General features: G+C 45.0%; 1 protein-coding gene, 1 long non-coding RNA gene and 1 pseudogene across 13 annotated transcripts in view; 2 read left to right on the top strand and 1 right to left on the bottom strand.

Annotated features, from left to right (window-relative positions):
- LOC143016209 (NACHT, LRR and PYD domains-containing protein 3-like) overlaps positions 1 to 9,419 on the top strand; it is a 28,198-nt pseudogene extending 18,779 nt beyond the window's left edge.
- Positions 1 to 21,301, top strand: part of LOC143016221 (uncharacterized) — a 93,790-nt gene that overhangs the window by 35,483 nt on the left and 37,006 nt on the right. For 11 of the 12 annotated variants that reach the window (XM_076170449.1, XM_076170450.1, XM_076170447.1 and 8 more), the window contains 4 exons: positions 8,928 to 9,041; positions 15,942 to 16,043; positions 16,559 to 16,672; positions 17,388 to 17,501. In XM_076170449.1, coding sequence (XP_076026564.1) covers positions 8,928 to 9,041; positions 15,942 to 16,043; positions 16,559 to 16,672; positions 17,388 to 17,501 — 444 coding nt within the window. Of the gene's footprint in view, positions 1 to 8,927; positions 9,042 to 15,941; positions 16,044 to 16,558; positions 16,673 to 17,387; positions 17,502 to 18,215; positions 18,295 to 18,609; positions 18,812 to 19,248; positions 21,026 to 21,099; positions 21,274 to 21,301 lie in introns of all 12 variants that reach the window. The other variant, XM_076170458.1, reaches the window with a different exon arrangement.
- On the bottom strand, positions 12,005 to 13,030 carry LOC143016231 (uncharacterized). Its single transcript, XR_012965494.1, has 2 exons — positions 12,434 to 13,030; positions 12,005 to 12,336 (listed from the first exon to the last, which is right to left on the bottom strand). It is a non-coding gene; the product is annotated as an uncharacterized LOC143016231 (long non-coding RNA).

Below are 21,301 nucleotides of genomic sequence, written 5' to 3'. Positions count from 1 at the left end.
CACAGAGAGCAGAAACAACAATCAGATGTGAAGACATCTTTAAAGCCTCACCTGGAAGAGATCAGCCAGTCAGAACACTGATGACAACGGGCGTGGCTGGCATCGGGAAAACCCTCTTAACACAGAAGTTCACTCTGGACTGGGCTGAAGGCAAAGCCCACCAGAACATCCAGCTCACATTTCCATTCACCTTCAGAGAGCTGAATGTGCTGAGAGGGAGAAAGTTCAGCTTGGTGGAGCTTCTTCATCTCTTCTTTACTGAAACCAAAGAAGCAGGAATCTGCAGCTTTGAAGACTTTCGGGTCGTCTTCATCCTGGACGGTCTGGATGAGTGTCGACTTCCTCTGGACTTCCACAAAGGTGAGATCCTGACCGATGTTAGAGAGTCCACCTCAGTGGATGTTCTGCTGACAAACCTCATCAGGGGGAACCTGCTTCCATCTGCTGGCCTCTGGATCACCACAAGACCTGCAGCAGCCAATCAGATCCCTGCTGAGAGCGTGGACATGGTGACAGAGGTCAGAGGGTTCACTGACCCTCAGAAGGAGGAGTACTTCAGGAAGAGACTCAGAGATGATGAGCAAGCCAACAGCATCATCTCCCACATCAAGACCTCACGAAGCCTCCACATCATGTGCCACATTCCAGTCTTCTGCTGGATCACCGCCACAGTTCTGGAGGACATGATGATGAAGACCATAGAGAGAGAAGAGCTGCCCAAGACCCTGACTGAGATGTACATCCACTTCCTGGTGGTTCAGACCAAAGTGAAGAACATCAAGTATGATGGAGGAGCAGAGACAGATCCACTCTGGAATACAGAGAGCAGGAAGATGATGGAGTCTCTGGGAAAACTGGCTTTTGATCAGCTGCAGAAAGGAAACCTGATCTTCTATGAGTCAGACCTGACAGAGTGTGGCATGGACATCACAGCAGCCTCAGTGTACTCAGGAGTGTTCACACAGGTCTTTAAAGAGGAGAGGGGACTGTACCAGGACCAGGTGTTCTGCTTCATCCATCTGAGCGTCCAGGAGTTTCTGGCTGCTCTTTATGTCCATCTGACATTCATCAACTCTGGAGTCAACCTGCTGTTAGAAGATCAACCAACCTCTCGGTCACTAACACGTCTCCACCAGAGTGCAGTGGACGAGGCCTTACAGAGTCCAAATGGACACCTGGACTTGTTTCTTCGTTTCCTTTTGGGTCTTTCACTGCAGACCAATCAGACTCTCTTAAAGGGTCTCCTGAAAGAGACAGGAAGGAGCTCAAAGACCAACAAGGAAACAGTCAAGTACATCAAGGAGAAGATCAATCAGAAAGTCACTGCAGAGAGAAGCATCAATCTGTTCCACTGTCTGAGTGAGCTGAAGAATCTTTCTCTAGTGAAGGACATCCAAGAGTACCTGAGCTCAGGACGTCTCTCCATGTTCACACCGTCCCCTGCTCAGTGGTCTGCTGTGGCCTTCATCTTACTGTCATCAGGGGAAGATCTGGATGTGTTTGACCTGAAGAAATACTCTGCTTCAGAGGAGGCTCTTCTCAGGCTGCTGCCAGTGGTCAAAGCCTCCAGGAAAACTCTGTAAGTGTGGAGACACACAAAGATTTGGATCATTTTAGGAAACAGAAATAAAATGTTCCACTTTTCATTTTCAGGCTCAGTTGCTGTAATCTGTCAGAGAGAAGCTGTGAAGCTCTATCCTCAGTCCTCTGCTCCCAGTCCTCCAGTCTGAGAGACCTGGACCTGAGTAACAATGACCTGCAGGACTCAGGAGTGAAGCTGCTGTCTGCTGGACTGGAGAGTCCTCACTGTCAGCTGGAGACTCTCAGGTCAGGACTCTGCTCTTTGTGTCAGTGACCATTTAAATGTTCCTGCTAAAGAAGTCCTGATGCAAACATCACTGAGACCTTTCTGTTTCCTGGAGGAGATTTGAGCTCCAGTCTGCACCATGATTGACCAAACTCCCATTCTCTCTCTCTCTCTCTCTCTCTCTCTCTCTCTGTGTTTTTGTTTCTGTCTTCCCCGCCCTCTCTCTCCCTCTCCCCCCTCTCTCTCTCTCCCTCTCTCCCACTCTCTCTCTGTCTGTCTCTCTCTCTCCATTGCTCTATCTCCCCCCCTCTCTCTCTCCCCACCTCTCTCTCTCTCTCTCTCTCTCTCTGTCTGTCTCTCTCTTTCCATTGCTCTCTCTCCCCCCTCTCTCTCTCCCCCCCTCTCTCTCTCCCCACCTCTCTCTCTCTCTCTCTCTCTCTCAGGCTGTCAGGTTGTATGATCACACAGGAAGGCTGTGCTTCTCTGGCCTCAGCTCTGAGCTCCAATCCCTCCAGTCTGAGAGAGCTGGACCTGAGCTACAACCATCCAGGAGAGGCAGGAGAGAAGCTGCTGTCTGCTGGACTGGACAGTCCACGCTGGAGACTGGACACTCTCAGGTAAGGACACAACTACAGAGTGGACACTCAGGTGTGGACAGACTCCCTGTGGGTTGAAGGGAAAAACTCTGTCTCCAAATCAAAAATCAATAATGTGCTGCTGTGTGTGTGTGTGTCCGTGCGTGCGTGCGTGCGTGCGTGCGTGCGTGCGTGCGTGCGTGCGTGCGTGCGTGCGTGCGTGCGTGCGTGCGTGCGTGCGTGCGTGCGTGCGTGCGTGCGTGCGTCTCTTCCTGCAGGATGGATCATGGTGGACAGCAGAGGATCAAAGCCGGTCTGAGGAAATGTAAGTTTGATGTGACTTTGATTCCTCAGACCAAAGCTCTGGAATCTATTTTGTGCCAGATCCAAATAATGCAGAGATACTTTATTGCAGTGGTCCCCAAACTTTTTCTGCAGCGCTCCCTTTAGTAGATAAGAATATTTCCTTGTCTTTGCACTAATGACAGCTTCATCCCCACATCTTCTCAGTGACTGCTGTGGGCTCGCTTTGTGCATCTTTTGTAATCGGGGTTGCAGCTGTCAGACTGACACTCTTAGTTCAGTTTCAATGTCCAGCTTCCACCTGGATTTGGTTTTGATTGAGGCTCACATAGGTAGGATGTGGCAAAAGGAAGGAGTGTGGCCATGGCTCTCCTACCTAGCAGAGGGGAATCGCTCATTCTTCTGCTGCCATACCAAGAAGTATTGCCTCCTTCATCTGCCTTTCCTCGTCCCCCCGCCCCCCACTTTGGGAACCACTGCTTTAGAGTCGAGGAATGTGACGCTCTGCCTCACAATGCGCAGTAAATCCTGAGTGTGGCGCTGTCAGAGCCGGAGCTCCGTCTGTTGTGGTTCAGGGAGGCAGTGGCTCAGTGGGTAGTGCTTCCGCTTGGGAACCGGAGGGTCGCCGGTTCGAGGCCGAGGTGCCCCTGAGCAAGGCACCGAACCCTCAATTGCTCCCCTCTCTGCGAAAGGTGGTAATGTAAGTCGCTTTGGATAAATGATCGTAATGTAATGTAATGTTCACGATGAGTTTGTTGGTCAAAGTAGCTGCTAGCATCGTTCTGCGCTGAAGTTCGCTGCTCCTCCACTTGGAACAACTTCGACAAAGACTTGAAATGATCTAAGCCGCTTTCTTCTGGAGTTAGTTTCCCTTCTAAAGGACTTGTGATTGCGTCTGTTGCTCATCCAGATGCTCTCCATCCAGATGGAGGTGTGACTGTGACAGAACAGTTGATAGTTTCTCTTGTTTGTTCTCATGTCTGCCTGTGTGATGCTGCTTTCTTGGCCCAGACATTTGGACCTGCTTACATAAAAGTTCTATTAGAAAGATTAGGAGAGGAAACAAGCTGGGAATTCCTAAGAAAAGTGGTGGATTGATTGATATTGAAATGGATCATTAGTTGATGGTTGGATTTGTTTTCTAAATCCAAACATTGATGACGGTGTTGAGGGAAACTTTCAGATTCTTGTTGTTTTGTTCACATTGATTTGTGATCAAACAGGAAAATCAAATCAGGTGTGTTTTCCTGTTTAGATCTGATATCTGTGAGCATGAAAACAAAGACAGGCTTGTTATTGATTGAGTATTTAGATATCAAAGGTGTGTCAGTAGAAAGTGACAGTGAGTCAGAGGACAAAGTGCAGTAGTGCATAAATGAGTGAATAATAAAGGCAGCAGCTGTGTTTGATGATAAACTGCTGCTGTTTGTGTCTTTTTCTGTCCATCAGATGTTTGTGAACTGGAACTGGACCCAAACACAGCGAACAGAGACCTCAAACTGTCTGACAACAACAGGAAGGTGACACATGTGAGAGAGGAGCAGCCACATCCTGATCATCCAGAGAGGTTTGATCTCAGGCCTCAGCTGCTGAGTAGAAATGGTCTGACTGGTCTCTGTTACTGGGAGGTGGAGTGCAGAGGAGACGTTCAAATATCAGTGAGTTACAGAGGAATCAGGAGGAAAGGAAGCAGAAGAGATAGTGAGTTTGGAGGAAATAATAATCAGTCCTGGAGTCTGAGCTGCTCTTATCATTATGGTTACTCTGTCCGTCACAATGACAGCCTAACGCCCCTCAGTGTCCCTGTGTCCTCCTCTGACCCTCACAGAGTAGGAGTGTATCTGGACTGTCCTGCTGGCACTCTGTCGTTCTACAGAGTCTCTCACACACTGATCCACCTCTACACCTTCACCACCACATTCACTCAACCTCTCTATGCTGGGTTTGGGTTCTGGTGGATCGGGGGGTCACATAGTTCTTCAGTGACTCTGTGTGATCTGTAAGACACACACACACTCTCAAACACCATGCTTTTTCTCTCCACAAACCACAAACTCAGCAAAAAGTCTGAGAATAGATTTGTTGCTCTTCAGACATATTTACAGATGGAGTTCAGATGTTTGACATCCTTAACTCTCTTTGCTGCAGATTATAAACGGTCAAAGTGATGAAGAATAAATGAGATAAGATCCACTTTTAAATGTAGAGCCAGATGTTTCTCTGCATGTGAGCTCAGTTCACTTTAGGACACATATGGACACAGGTGTTTGTCTTTCTATTCATTCAGACCATTTACTGAATGATTCCAGTGTAAATAAACACAAAAGAAAAAACCCTCCTAAGCATTTAGTCTCTAAAAACTGTTTTTGCAAATGATGTCATCAATAATCAATAATCAAAGTGAGTGGTTCTGATTTAAAAGTCTAACTCGTTCAAGTGAACTGAATGGACTCATACCAGGTTTGGGGATTTGAACCGGACTCTTAAAGTTCCAGCTGAACCTCCTGAGCCTTCAGTGTCTGCTGGGACATCATCCTGTGTTCATCTACCCACAAGGCTAGACTGGACTCGTGTTGGAATCGCTGCTAATCCTTGCAGCCCGTTTGGTCGGTGTCCCTCATCTTGAACAGGTCGATTCCCTCGTTCATCAGCAGCTGGCAGGCGTAATCCGCCGTCTCGTGCGGCAGGAATGGAGCGCAGCCCAGGATCCGGGCGTACTCCACGTGGAAGATATGGAGGATGTCGTAGCACGAGTACACGACGGACAGGCTGGAGTAATCTGTACTCAGCACCCAGTATGGACTGTAGGGAGTAACTGGGAAGACACACAGAGATAAAGATGAGGAAACTTTTTCAATAATAGATCGACACCAGAGAAGAAGAACGTTCATTAGGACTTAATTTCCAGCATCTATTTAACTTATTGAAATGAAGTTCAACAGAAGAAACGACACTTCTACAACCTGTCCACTAGATGGTGCTAAGCGGCAAACACAGACACACACGTACTGTCAAAACAGAAAGTGAACTTTGGTTCAGATGAGGAAGAGCAGCAGAGGAAGACGTGACGCAGCGTGAGTTTGAGTTTGATTCGATGATTTAATGGATCATAGTTTGTTTTTCACGTGTGTGTGTGTGTTCGGCGTGTATGGGTGTATTCATATATATGTTTGTGTGTGTGTGTGTGTGTGTACTTTTATGCTCCCTGTGGTTTCATATGTATTGTGGAGTTTCTGTATTTGTTCTCTTTATACACTCCTGCACATTGTTGTGTCTCTGTATGAAAGCTGATATACAAATAAAGCCAGTGGCGGTCCGAGCATTTCACACCTAGGACTTCTGTTTTTATCGTGTCCTCTAAATGAAAGTTCCGGTTTACCCAAAAAACAGGACACATTCAATCAGTCTTTTCAATATTTCTCTATTTTTGCTCACCCCTTCGTTGTGGAGCTCCGTTTCCCCGCGCACCTGTTCGTTGAGCTGTAGATCCACTCGGGTGTCCCCAAAGATTTCCAAAGCAACATTGCTTGTAAGTGTCCAGCCGTGCTTTGATGTTTCGTTGCTGCCTTGGTTAGACAACTCAAGTTTGCAAATCCAGTGAGGCGCCAAACACCACATCGATCAGTTGCAAATAGCAGGCATTCCCAGCAGTACAATTTGCAGTGCCTCTCAGAGGCTGTGAGCCAGGGGTACCGCTCGTAGTTAGTGATTTGAAAGTAGCGGACAAACCCTTTCCCCCGCTGTAAGAGGCTCGCTGTCGTCGGGGTTGCCCGTTCTCTTTTCACAATGGCTAGTTTTCGTTGAAAAGTTCGTTGCGAAAATGGCGTTGTAATTATATCTGCCACAACATCGTACTCTTCTCCTCCTTAAGCCATTGTAAATTAATTAAAAACAGCTTGTCCTTGTAGAAATCTACACAAACTAGCTAATTCAAGTTCAATTAGCTAGGTCTGCCTAGCTCTGCCTCTCAATAGTGCGTATCCAATCAAAAGACGTCCATGTGCTGACGTTATCCTACGCCTGCTAGAAGGCCCGTAGAAGCCAACTCGAAATCTGATTGGTTAACGCCACAGTTTCGTTTGCGTTGACTTTAAGCTACAGGGGCCAGCACTGTTGATTCTGAAGGCCTAAGGGCAGATTTCATGGAATCTGGCAACGCATTAAGGCTGAAATATGATTGGATAAAAGCTATGAAATGAAGCCCAGCCCCCTCCGTCTTTTGTTATGAGGCTGGAAGCAGCGCAACCAAGACGGAAGCTTTTAAATGAAGAGAATAGACTACGGGGAAAAATTAAATACATATTTGTGAAAAAAAAAAAAATCAAAATTACATTTATATTCTGATGATGTTTAGGCCTTACTGGCCCTGACGGGTCGCCACTGAATAAAGCTTATCGTTATTGTGTGTGTGTGTGTGTGTGTGTGTGTCCCTCTCTGTAGTGTGGTGAAGATGAGTGTTTGTGGTGATGAAGATGAGGGACCTCCAGACTTCAGTCATGAACCTGGACCCTCACACACACAGTAAGGGGGTGGGGGGGGGGGTCATTATGATGATGAGCACAGGTGAGTGGAGTTCTGATCCTTCTCTGCATGGAGCGACTGAATGTTAGTTTATAAACAGATGCAGATACTGGACTGGACTGTCCACATTTCATAGCCCTCTAGAACAGTGGTTCTCAAACTTTTTACATCGGGTACCCCCTCAGAAAATATTTGGCTCTCCAAGTACCAACCCTATTCAGCTGCTATGCAAAATACACACTGGAAGCAAATTTATTCCTCATCAGAATATTATTTAATTTGACCTTTGTCAGTCACAGCCACATTGTACAAAGTGGTACTAGAACTTCCTGATATGAACAACTCTCCTATATGGGGCAGTCCCTTTCACACACACACACACACACACACAGCATGTGAGAACATTAATAACAACACGCATGCATACAAACACGCACGCACACATACAAACACGCACGCACGCACGCACGCAACTATTTATAACTCCTATAAACCTGACAGAACAGAAAGTCCTCCTAAGCTGCACCATCATGCTCATATCTGACATAAAGAAGCAAATTGGCCAAACCTGCATCTTCAGTAGTCTCGTCCAGTTCGATGGAATAATAGCGACTATTTTTAATGCGTTCAACCAGTGTCTTCTTACCGTCATCTGCCATGGCTCCTATTCTCCGCGACAGTGTCATTTGAAAGTGGCACCAGATTTAACTGTTTGGCGATCTTCTCTCCACACATAATGTGTACCATCTCTTTTGCTAATGGTAAACACAGCTGTTCACCAATTGTGTGAGGCTTACCTGCTTTCACTATGCGGAGGCTGGGCACGATAAGAAGCCTCCTGCGCTTTAACCACAGGTGCACCACGGAACTGAATTGCGCATTTGGACTGCCTCAGTTCATCACGTTTGCGTACAAAAAACTCCACTGGTTTGTCTTTCAGCATTGTGTGTTTTGTTGTAAGATGCCGTTTGAGATGCGAAGGTTTCATGGACTCATTGCTGAGATCACTACCACATACACACACACTGTGGCTTTGGCTCGTCCTCCGCTCCGCATTTTTCCGTATTGTTTTTCGCTTTTTGCAGCCAGCTACCGGTGCTGTGGACACTTCACACTACTTATGTTGTTGCTAACGTTCGCACTCCGTTCACCGTCGTTCAGGCTGTTTAAAATATTCTCCTCCTGACCCGCAGACTTCTTCCTTTTAGTTCCCCTCTGGAGCTACGACTTAAGGATTTGGACCGCTCATACTTTTTTTCCTCTATCTCTGCTCACCACCTTGCCATCACAGTTAAGTTTAGCCTGTAATAGTCAGCTAACGGCGCCAGTACTGGTAAGGGGTAGTAGTGTGCCGTGTGCAAACATTTATTTTAAGTCGGCATTTACATTTTTTCCGCGTACCTCCGTATACCACCGGTGGTACGCATACCACAGTTTGAGAATCACTGCTCTAGACAATAAAGACTCTTATCTTATCTGACTGACTGACTGAAGTACAAAGGTTGAGGGGGAATCAGGCGTCGCCATTAGAAGTCAGAGGAGGCACAGCTCCAGTCTGGGAAGAGTTCAACCATGTTCCTGATGTTGTGGGTCTGTAAAGCCCTTTGAGACTTTGGATGTGATGTTGGGCTGGAGAAATAAAATTGACTTGACTTTCTCACATTTGACCTCATGGCCTTCTGCTACAATCCTCTGTTGTGTTGTCAATGCTGTGTTTATAGAGTTCACCAGCAGAGGGCAGACTCTCCTGTACCCAGCTGTGTGTCCATGAAGAGTGACTGGTCCATGGGTCCACCTATGAACTTCAGTGATGGACAGAAGTCTGCTGAAGAAAGGTCAGAGGCTAAACCAGATCACTGTGATATCATCAGTGTAGTTTTGTAGTAGAAGACATCTCAAAGGACAGGTCTTCTTGAATGAAGGACACGTCTCTGTCCACCTGAGTGTTTGGATCAGAGCCTCAGAAGTTGAGCTGATGAGCTGAAGATTGATTCCAGGATCCTCAACCTCTCTATGCTAGGTTTGGGTTCTGTAGGTGCTGGGGGATCAGCCCGTTCAGGGTGTTCAGGGAGTCACATGGTTCATCAGTGACTCTGTGTGATCCGTAGGACACACACTCACACACACTGTCTTTCTCACACACACTCACACTCGTACAAACTCACTCACACGCACTCTCTCTATCACACACACATACAAACACTTAACATATATATACACTCTGAAACGGCTAAATACAGGAAGTGTGTTCTCTCTCTCCCTCTCTGTCTCTCTGTCTCCCTCTCTCTCTCTCTCTCTCTCTCTCCTCTCTCTCTCTCTCTGTCTCTCCCATCAAACCTGTGAAAAGGAAAGAATGAAAGTGTGGAGCAAGAAAGAAAGAATTAAGAGAATTTCTGAGTCCCTTTTCAATTAGTCTAAAGTCTAAAGTCATTTGGGCTTTGATTGACGACTTGAAGCTGTTTTGATGATGATGTCATGTACAGCAAAGTGTTTAGCAGTTAAAATCTCTTCTTTCATCAGATTTGTTCTTGATGCTTTTTCTCTTCACAAACCACAAACTCAGCAAAAAGTCTGAGAATAGATTTGTTGCTCTTCAGACATATTTACAGATGGAGTTCAGATGTTTGACATGTTCTGCTGGATCCTGTCCCAAATGCATCATCCTCATTTACTGACAGAGGCCTGAGGAGGAGGGAGAGATGAGGATGATGATGGTTTAGACCTCAGTGGAGAATCATAAGTGCAGAATATATTCAGCTAAAGAGATCAAATACAGAAATCAGCAACAATCAAACAGCTGTGCAGGACTAAATGTTGAATGAAGAGAGAGAGGGGGGAGAGAGAGAGAGAGAGTAAGGGGGAGAGGGGAGTGAGAGAGAGAAAGACAGAGAGGGGAGGGAGAGAGGGGGGGAGAGAGATGGGTGGGGGAGAGAGGGAGGTGATGGGGGGCGGGGGGGGAGGGGAGATGTTTCCTTCCTTGATGCTCAGTCACTTAGGGGTCACTTAGGAGCAGCTTTTTGTCTTTATATTGCCAAATATAGCAAATACTTTAGATGTTATAAGAAAATCTGTGCATCAAAAGTAAAAGCTGTGAGTGTGGGAGAAAATGTTCTATATCCATGACAATATTTGAGTTATTATGTAAGAGAACCTTATGTTCTTGGCTTCCACTTATTTGTATGTAAGTGATCATTATTAGAAAGGAAGGACACAGTTTGTTCTTGGCATGATTGTTTTACCAGAATCATTCATCCATCATCAGAGAGGAAGAGACATTATGTCTTGGCAGGTCACTGTGACACGGTTACGAAGGTAACTGTGTGTATGTATCAATAACAAATCAAATGTGTTTAATTGATCAAATATAATCATCAATGATCAAGCATTTAATAATCAATAAAATGTGTTTTGTTAATCAAATCAAAACCTACAGTGTGTATGATGTGTGTGTCTTCACCTGTTACATATAAACCTGGAAATTGTTTAGGCTTCCATTGTGCCTGTTGTCGTACTCTCTGGCCTCGGGTCCGTAGAGGCGCCTGTGTATCTCTGTGCTGTGACTGGGAGTGGTGGACACCCAGAGGCGCCTCTGACGCTCTGGAACCATCCCACTTATTTACTTTTGCCCGTATAAGAAATCCTATCATGTATTGTATCTTGGTCTTTCTGTCTAACAACCAGAACTGACCCACTGCGGAGCAAAGGAATAAACTGATTCTTCTGTTTACTCCAGAGTCTTCTCTATTGTCTTGATGCCTAAGGTGAATTTCCACCACAGTAGCCAGGGTTAACAATAGAACAATGGAAAGGCAGCCACCCTGATACACTCCTATATAAAAAACATGTTTGATGTAGGAAGAAGTGCATGTATTCAGAGAGACGTGTGATGCATCTCTCCTGTATGACTGAATAAATGAAGAAACCTCAACCGTCTGCGCAAATTGATACATAGAATTATAATATATGAGCACTCGAGCCGAGACGCACGTCAGCAGGCAAAGAGCCGCAGGTTCTCCAGCCCTGGACTCAGTGTTGTTTCTATGTTTCTGTAGCTTGTCGTTCTAAAGCAGAGCTCCAGCTGTGACAGTCAGACTGGCCCTGATGGAGACAGACGCTGCTGACACACACACACACACACACACACACACACACACACACACACACACACACGCTGGAGTTCTCTGAACATGTTCAATATCATTTCAAATGTGTTAGAGATGCTGCAGCACTGAATGTAAGAGACACACAGTACCTGGAATGTCTTCATATCCACCACGCCAGCAGAGACCTCCACAGAACAATCTGCTGAAATAAGGATAAGGAAAACCGGATGATCTTAGCTCCTTAAGGCATACAGCAACTACACACAACTACACACTGTAGATCAAGAACCTTTGGTTTGGTGGAATATGTGATTATTAAAGTGACTCAAGAGAAAGTCACCTTACACTGGACGACCTCAGGCGACCTCTTGGACCGCTGTCTGATCTTCAGAGACGGAGACGTTTCACCGGAATTGACACTTTCACAAACTCAAGGGAATACGTCATGAAGCGCACCTCTACTCTCCCTGCCAGTGATTTGAGTGCTTCTCTCTCTCACACACACACACACACACACACACACACACACACAGCTGCAGTCTGTGGCCTCAACTCATTTAGTTTGTGGTTGATCTGTAACATTTCCCAGCTGCTTCATGGTGACGTCTCCTTGAAATGCATCGGGGTTTAGAATGAAACAGCAGAAAGGTGTTTGTACATTTATCAGGAACAAAAGACACTTTAGACCCACACAGCTTCTTAAATGAAAAGTAAAATTTATTATTCCTGAACCACAAAATAGACTTCTTTGGTTGTACAAATTCACTAGTTACAGTCTTGTATGAGCTCTAACACTCCACCCTCCGCTCAGCCCCCAAGAAAACAAGAGAAAGAGAAAAAGAAAAGACAATGTTGAAAATGTGGAGAATCCCAGATCCTTAAGTGTGTAAGAATCTGATCTTACACACGTAAATGTGACTCATGGTCCAATAACTTAGCACACAACAACAACACACTTGGACGGAAATAAGTTTACCCATTAATGGAGCTGAAGACTGACTTGTACTCCTCCGCTGTCTGGTTGATCCTGCAGAACAGAAGAATATGTTTAGCAGTCAAACTAAACTAACAGTGAAGTGTTATTGGACAAAGACGTGACGAGATGAACGTGAAAACATTCTCACAGGACAGGAACAACTCTGGCCCCCGCTGACTCCACAAACTTGACATAAGGAGCAGCGATGTACGAACTCAGACTCAGCCGAGGGTTCATTTCCTGAGCCAGAACACCTTAGAAGAGAGAAACAAAGATAACTTCCACATGTTTCAGTGAGTTGGAGGGGCAGCAGCCATGCTAGCTAAGTGGGGGATCTTAACACTTTGCGTTAGCTTGAGCCGCGTGTTTGTGCCTCCAAGATTAAATAATGAACTTTTTCTTTTACCAATAATCGGACTGTCGTTTCTCTGCGCAGAAGAAACAAACAGCAAACACGAAACGAACGTGGCAAACTTCAACAACATGACGCTTGACTGGAACAAACTTCACCCGGAAAGACGACAAACACAAAACTACTGCTAAGCTAGTGAGAACAGGTGTAGCACTTCCGCCGGGTTACTTCACAATAAAAGCACATTATTTACACTACATTTAGAGTCCTACTCACACCAAGTTAAATCAAACAATACTACGAATATACGTATAATTTCTTTCTTTTTTTAAAGACCACAACAGACACCTGTGTATTTATATGTATCAACCATTAGACCTGCACAGAGAGAAGAACAGAAGATGAAATCTGCAGGTCACTGGAGTTCATCCAAACATGCAGAGATCAAGGTACAAGCAGCTAAACGACCGGGCCACAACTTGTCACTCTGACTCAGACCCAGCAGCTTGCAGCACTATTCCAGCCCCCAAAAGAGAAACATGACAAGGTAACATTTGGATGAAGGAAGAGAGAGAAGCAGAAGAGAGAGGGACACAAAGAATCTTACAGCACTGCGTTGCAAACTTTGATGGCCCCATCGTAGAGAAGCGTGTACGTGGCCTGAACACACTTTCCTTTTTCAAATACAACAGGAAGTTTCTGAATTTCTACTAGGGACGGAAATCACAAGTTATAGGTGAGCCTCTGGAAATCATTGATTAATCCACCCAGTCAATAACAACATTTGCTTTTCCAACCTGACTGACAAAAAGTCGAATTTCTCCCAAACTGGAACATTTTCAAGGAAGTAGCAGAAAAGTACAGCATCAAAGACACTCCTCCTCCGTTTACCTCTGCACCTCACAGATGAACAGAAGCATCATTTCCCTTTACCTGTGTGATGTTAAAGTCCCTCTGGACAGACGGACCAGGACATTTCCCCAGGTGGACAGACAGACCGACCATCAGCAGCTGCAGCAGCCAGGAGAAGCAGGAGCAGGACCTTCACACCAAATGAACCTTTGAGGGAAGATCTTGTTGTATGTGCTGCATGTGCGCTGTATTACTGAATGGAACAGACCAACAGGACCTGGAATGTGTCCATATCCATGTCGCCAGCAAAAACCCTCTCAAAAACATCTTAGCACCTTAGAACAGAGGAGTTCAAAAGTTAGAGAAGAGCACATGACAACCTTTAACACTCTGGACGCCATCGCTTCACGATGAGTATGAGACTGGACTGGACTGACACACACACACACATCTCGCTGTGCATTAGGACTTTATTTCAATCATAGTTTATCACTTATAAATCAGGTTTAACAGAAAAAAAACCATACATGTGAATTCTGTCCACTAGAATTACGAGACCAAATAAGGCCCCAGAGACCTCTCACTGTATATCAGGACTTTATTTCTATTATTATTTCACTGATTTTTGAGAGTCGGGACAAAACATGTCCCACATAGACAAGTCTTATTTATATCAAAAATAAATTAATTAATAATGATTGACATACTCACAAAGTTAGATCTAAAGGTATTGTGAATACTGATGTTCTGTTTTAGCATAGATAATTACTTTTTTGAGGGTTATTTGTTTAAATGTATGACCAGTGGTTAGACGGCCCATGTTATTTCTCTTGTCCTCAGCATCCTCAGAATATTCACCAGCCCCCAAAATCTTTAAAAACCTCTACAATTGTGAAAACATTTATATCAAATCAAACATATGGGTTATGAATGTGTAAAACAATGCATGCCATGAACATCTAAAAATATTTTCCATAGAAATCTGCCTATCAAAGTTGTGTCCTCTGTTTCCGTCAACTCCGTCAGATTTTGTCATAAACCTCATTAAATCAGGCAATAGCATGGTCAGCTATATCCCTGAAGGTCCCTTTTCATTCCCCTGGCTGTGGTGAATACATCAATACCACACATTGTCTGGTTTGTTTGACATTTTTTGATATTTTAGATGAACAATGTCAATTTTCCTATGGTCACAGCTGGAGCATGTCAACACCATCTTTCTGTTATGATACCTTTTAATAAACCATATTGGATTCAATGAAAGTATTTTATTGAGATAGCTAGCAATAGCCAAAAAACTAGCTAGCTAGCTGCTCTGTTTTTTTCTTCATAAAACTCCGTCAGAGTCAACTCCGTCAGGTTTTATGTCTGACGGAGTTGACATGTAAGCTGACGGAGTTGACAAATCCACCAATAACCGCTTAATGTGCCAATATTATACCCTCTTGTGTCTTATTCCCTTAAGGATTTTTTTTCTTTAGTGGTAAAATAAAAGATAAAGTTTGAAAATGCAATTTTTTAGAAATTTGTGTATTCATAACAGTGTGAAATTAAGCCGTTAGTTTATATATTATATTTGATTGCGTATAAGAGTAACTAAACACTATTACAACATACATCAGAACTTAAGATTCTTGTTGGGCTATTATAATTATATAAATATATACTTTTAGTGTGTCTGACGTAGTTGACACAAATCAAGTTTAAACAAGGTAAACATGTGAATTTATTAAAAATGTGTTTTAACCTCCAGCCTGCACCTTTACATGGTTAAATAGCACAGATCTTAATCTACATGAATATATAACTCTAATCAATATAGTGTACATTTTCAAAAAAAAAATTTCAGAAAGTGTTTTGTCCCGACTCTCAAGAATCAGTGATTTATCTCTTTTACTGGTTGAAATGAAGTTCAACAGAACAACCCACACTTCTACAACCTGTCCATTAGATGGTGCTAAGCGACCCTCTCTCTCTCACACACAGGTGTGTGTGTGTCAAACAGAAAGTATAACTTTGGTTCAGACGAAGAAGAGCAGCAGAGGAAGACGTGACGCAGCGTGAGTTTGATTCGATGATTTTAATGATCATAGTTTGTTTTTCATACGTATATATATGAGTGTGTGTGTACTTAAATGCTCCCTCTGGTTTCATATGTATTGTAGAGTTTCTGTATTTGTTCTCTTTATACCAGGGGTGGGGAACCTTTTCCTATCGCGGGCCATTTTGTTTGCCATGTTGCCAAATTTCGGGCGCGCTTCGAAATTTGCGGAGCGATCTGCCGGTCGCCGGATTGCGGCCAGATTGCGACCGGATCCGCTCGCGGGCCGGACCCAACGGCCTTGGAGGTTCCCCACCTCTGCTTTATACACTCCTGCACATTGTTGCGTCTCTGTATGAAAGCTGATATACAAATAAAGCTTATCGTTATTGTGTGTTTCCCTCTCTGTAGTGTGGTGAAGATGAGTGTTTATGGTGATGAAGATAACAACCTGAACAACAAGCGTGAAAGACCTCCAGACTTCAGTCATGAACCTGGACACTCACACAAAAAGTAAGGGGGGGGAGCACAGAGAGAGAGACAGAAAATATCTGATGTGCCTGTATCAAAACACAAACTTCCTGTATTTAGCCTTTAGCTCCTGTTAGCTGACAGCGTTTTACTTCCCTTTCAACATAAAAGAGTGAATCCTTCATAAGGGTGTAGATGAGTTTAACTGGAGTCACAAACTGAACAGAAATGTACCAACAAACCACTGAACACATTTAAAGACACACACACACACACACACACAGCATGGTAACTTGAGAGAGAGAGAGAAAATATGTGATGTAATAACGTTGGTATCAAAACACAAACTTCCTGTATTTAGCCTTTAGCTCCTTTTAGCTGACGCCGTTTTACTTCAACAAACCACTGAACACATTTAAAGACAAATCTGCTATTAAAATGCTATTAAAAATGCTATTAAAATGCTACTATGACACACACACACACCCACACCGACAGAGAGCATGGTAACTTATCTGCTTCAATCCTCTGTTGTGTTGTCAATGCTGTGTTTATAGAGTTCACCAGCAGAGGGCAGACTCTCCTGTACCCAGCTGTGTGTCCATGAAGAGTGACAGGTCCATGGAACCACCTCTGGGATTCAGTGATGGACAGAAGTCTGCTGAAGAAAGGTCAGAGGTTAAACCAGGTCACTGTGATATCATCAGTGTAGGTTTGTAGTAGAAGACATCTCAAAGGACAAGTCTTCTTGAATGAAGGACACATCTCTGTCCACCTGAGTGTTTGGATCAGAGCCTCAGAAGTTGAGCTGATGAGCTGAAGATTGATTGGTATTTTGATAGAGGTTGAGGGCGTAAATCGAGCGGTTCCATCAGAAGTCAGAGTCCAATTCATGAAGTTTGAGTCTGCAAGAAGTTCCTGGATATTCCTAGACGCTCACTGGCCACGCCTCCCACAGCCAGTCTGCACATGAATGAATGTCACGGATGTTTGTTTCTAACATTGTGACCTTATGATGATAGGGGGGGCTGAGTGAGAGAGAGAGACACACACACACAGAGAAAGACACACAGGGAGAGAGACAGAAAATATCTGATGTGTCTGTATCAAAACACAAACTTCCTGTATTTAGCCTTTAGCTCCTGTTAGCTGAGGGCGTTTCACTTCCTTTACTTCCCTTTCAACATAAAAGAGTGAATCCTTCATAAGGGTGTAGATGAGTTTAACTGGAGTCACAAACTGAACAGAAATGTACCAACAAACCACTGAACACATTTAAAGACACACACACACACACACACACACACACACACACACACACACACACACAGCATGGTAACTTATCTGCTTCAATCCTCTGTTGTGTTGTCAATGCTGTGTTTATAGAGTTCACCAGCAGAGGACAGACTCTCCTGTACCCAGCTGTGTGTCCATGAAGAGTGACTGGTCCATGGATCCTCCTCTGAGATTCAGCGATGGACAGAAGTCTGATGAAGAAAGGTGAGAGAGACAGAGAGAGAGAGAGAGAGAGAGAGAGAGAGAAAATATCTGATGTAATGACGTTGGTATCAAAACACAAACTTCCTGTATTTAGCCTTTAGCTCCTGTTAGCTGACGCAGTTTTACTTTAACAAACCAATGAACACATTTAAAGACAAATGTGCTCCTTCAGAGAAAAATGCTACCATGACACGCACGCACACACACACACACACACACACACACACACACACACACACACACACACACACACACACACACACACACACACACACACACACACACACACACACACACACAGCCACAGAGGGCTCTCCTGTACCCAGCTGTGTGTCCATGAAGAGTGACTGGTCCATGGATCCAACTCTGGTATTCAGTGATGGACAGAAGTCTGCTGAAGAAAGGTCAGAGATTAAACCTGTGATATCATCAGTGTGATATCATCAGTGTAGTTTTGTAGTAGAAGACATCTCAAAGGACAGGTCTTCTTGAATGAAGGACACGTCTCTGTCCACCTGAGTGTTTGGATCAGAGCCTCAGAAGTTGAGCTGATGAGCTGGAGATTGATTCCAGGATCCTGTGATGCTCTGAGCTGCTTTGAGGGACCAGCAGACAGCAGCGTTTCCTGTTGCCTCAAACAGACAGACAGACATCACCATGACAACCTGTGCCTTTGTGTGTTTGCAGACTTCATGTTTCCTGATTTCTCCACAGAGTTCACCTGAAGAAGTCAGAGGTTTCCAGTGGTGTGTGTGTCCAGCAGCATCCAGCAGACCTGGACTCCATATTTACGGTGTGTAAATGTCCAGGCTCCGCCCATTTCCATATGGACGGTGTCATCGGGTGGAGAATCTATTCCATAGAGAGATTAGAGATGTTTGACCGGAGCACTTGGTTCATTTAGTTTGACCAGTGAGAGTTCACTGGGAACCTAGTGTGAAGCATCACAACTGTTGCTATGGTTACCTGCATCTTCATGAGGTCGGAGATTTAGAACGCTGGTCAGCTGCGTGTTGTCAACATATAGACTGTAAACACACACCTGACAGCCAATCAGGAAGCAGGATCTTCTGTCCCCCTGCTATAAACTCACGTCTGACTCTTTCAGCTGCTGGAGGAGAACATTGTCAGGTTTGTGAAGGACGAGCTGAAGAGCGTCCAGAAGGTTCTGACCGCAGACTACCCACAATGCTTAGAGAGGCCGAGCGAGGACCCAGAGCAGAGGAGCGACAGAGAGGCGTTGGTGAAGCTCACAGTGAACTTCCTGAGGAGAATGAAGCAGGAGGAGCTGGCTGACTCTCTGCACAGCAGTAAGACCATTGAACAGCTTGAACATGATAAGGAAAGAGGAAACAGGACTAAAGCTTCACACTTAGAGCAGCTAATCACTCTCCTGCACAAAGAGACTGTGTTCACTTCCTGTTTATCAGCACTTTAGTCACATTCAAAGGCTCACCAACAGAAGTGTGTTTTTAGTGGGGATTTAAAGATCACAAGAGAGTTTGTCTCTTTGACTGGGGCAGGAAGTGGATTCCAAACAAAAGGAGATCTGCTCTTGGTTGTTGGGATAGTGAGCAGGCCTGCTGAGATCTTAGAACAGGTGCAGGAACATCAGGGGTTAGAAGGTTAGAAGGTGTTCTATTATACTGCTCTAGTCACAAAGCTTTCTACTCCTAAATGCTTTTTTACTCTGTAGTTTTCTTTTCTTCTCCATGTTTCCCTCCTCTGACTGTTGTCTCTTCATCAGGAAGTTTTGCTGCACTGTGCCAACGTAAACTGAAGTCTAAGCTGAAGCAGAAGTTCCAGAGTGTGTGTGAGGGGGTTGCTAAAGCAGGAAAGCAAACCCCTCTGAATGAGATCTACACAGAGCTCTACATCACAGAGGGGGGGGCTGGAGGGGTCAACCATGAACACGAGGTCACACACATTGAAGCAGCATCCAGGAAAGCACAGAGAGCAGAAACAACAATCAGATATGAAGACATCTTTAAAGCCTCACCTGGAAGAGATCAGCCAATCAGAACTCTGATGACAAAGGGTGTGGCTGGCATCGGGAAAACCCTCTTAACACAGAAGTTCACTCTGGACTGGGCTGAAGGCAAAGCCCACCAGAACATCCAGCTCACATTTCCATTCACCTTCAGAGAGCTGAATGTGCTGAGAGGGAGAAAGTTCAGCTTGGTGGAGCTTCTTCATCTCTTCTTTACTGAAACCAAAGAAGCAGGAATCTGCAGCTTTGAAGACTTCCGGGTCGTCTTCATCCTGGACGGTCTGGATGAGTGTCGACTTCCTCTGGACTTCCACAAAGGTGAGATCCTGACCGATGTTAGAGAGTCCACCTCAGTGGATGTTCTGCTGACAAACCTCATCAGGGGGAACCTGCTTCCATCTGCTCGCCTCTGGATCACCACAAGACCTGCAGCAGCCAATCAGATCCCTGCTGAGAGCGTGGACATGGTGACAGAGGTCAGAGGGTTCACTGACCCTCAGAAGGAGGAGTACTTCAGGAAGAGACTCAGAGATGAGGAGCAGGCCAACAGCATCATCTCCCACATCAAGACCTCACGAAGCCTCCACATCATGTGCCACATTCCAGTCTTCTGCTGGATCACTGCCACAGTTCTGGAGGACATGATGAAGACCAGAGAGAGAGGAGAGCTGCCCAAGACCCTGACTGAGATGTACATCCACTTCCTGGTGGTTCAGACCAAAGTGAAGAACATCAAGTATGATGGAGGAGCAGAGACAGATCCACTCTGGAATACAGAGAGCAGGAAGATGATGGAGTCTCTGGGAAAACTGGCTTTTGATCAGCTGCAGAAAGGAAACCTGATCTTCTATGAGTCAGACCTGACAGAGTGTGGCATGGACATCACAGCAGCCTCAGTATACTCAGGAGTGTTCACTCAGGTCTTTAAAGAGGAGAGGGGACTGTACCAGGACCAGGTGTTCTGCTTCGTCCATCTGAGCCTCCAGGAGTTTCTGGCTGCTCATTATGTCCATCTGACATTCATCAAGTCTGGAGTCAACCTGCTGTCACATGATCAACCAACCTCTCTGACACTAACAAGTCTCCACCAGAGTGCTGTGGACGAGGCCTTACAGAGTCCTAATGGACACCTGGACTTGTTTCTTCGTTTCCTTTTAGGTCTTTCACTGCAGACCAATCAGACTCTCTTAAAGGGTCTCCTGAAAAAGACAGGAAGGAGCTCAGAGACCAACAAGAAAACAGTCCAGTACATCAAGAAGAAGATCAATCAGAATTTCTCTGCAGAGAGAAGCATCAATCTGTTCCACTGTCTGAGTGAGCTGAAGGATCTTTCTCTAGTGAATGAGATCCAAGAGTACCTGAGGTCAGGACGTCTCTCCACAGCCAAACTGTCTCCTGCTCAGTGGTCTGCTCTGGTCTTCATCTTACTGTCATCAGGGGAAGATCTGGATGTGTTTGACCTGAAGAAATACTCTGCTTCAGAGGAGGCTCTTCTCAGGCTGCTGCCAGTGGTCAAAGCCTCCAGGAAAACTCTGTAAGTGTGGAGACACACAAAGATTTGGTGCATTTTAGGGAACAGAAATAAAATGTTCAACTTTTCATTTTCAGGCTGAGTGGCTGTAATCTGTCAGAGAGAAGCTGTGAAGCTCTGTCCTCAGTCCTCTGCTCCCAGTCCTCCAGTCTGAGAGACCTGGACCTGAGTAACAATGACCTGCAGGATTCAGGAGTGAAGCTGCTGTCTGCTGGACTGGAGAGTCCTCACTGTCAGCTGGAGACTCTCAGGTCAGGACTCTGCTCTTTGTGTCAGTGA

Source organism: Genypterus blacodes, unplaced genomic scaffold (genome assembly GCF_046128005.1).
Source record: "Genypterus blacodes isolate CSIRO-AG114 ecotype Tasmania unplaced genomic scaffold, CSIRO-AGI_Gbla_v1 ptg000218l_1, whole genome shotgun sequence".
NCBI lineage: Eukaryota > Metazoa > Chordata > Actinopteri > Ophidiiformes > Ophidiidae > Genypterus > Genypterus blacodes.
The sequence above is the reverse complement of the archived record's forward strand: the minus strand, read 5'-3'. Positions and strand labels throughout refer to the sequence as shown.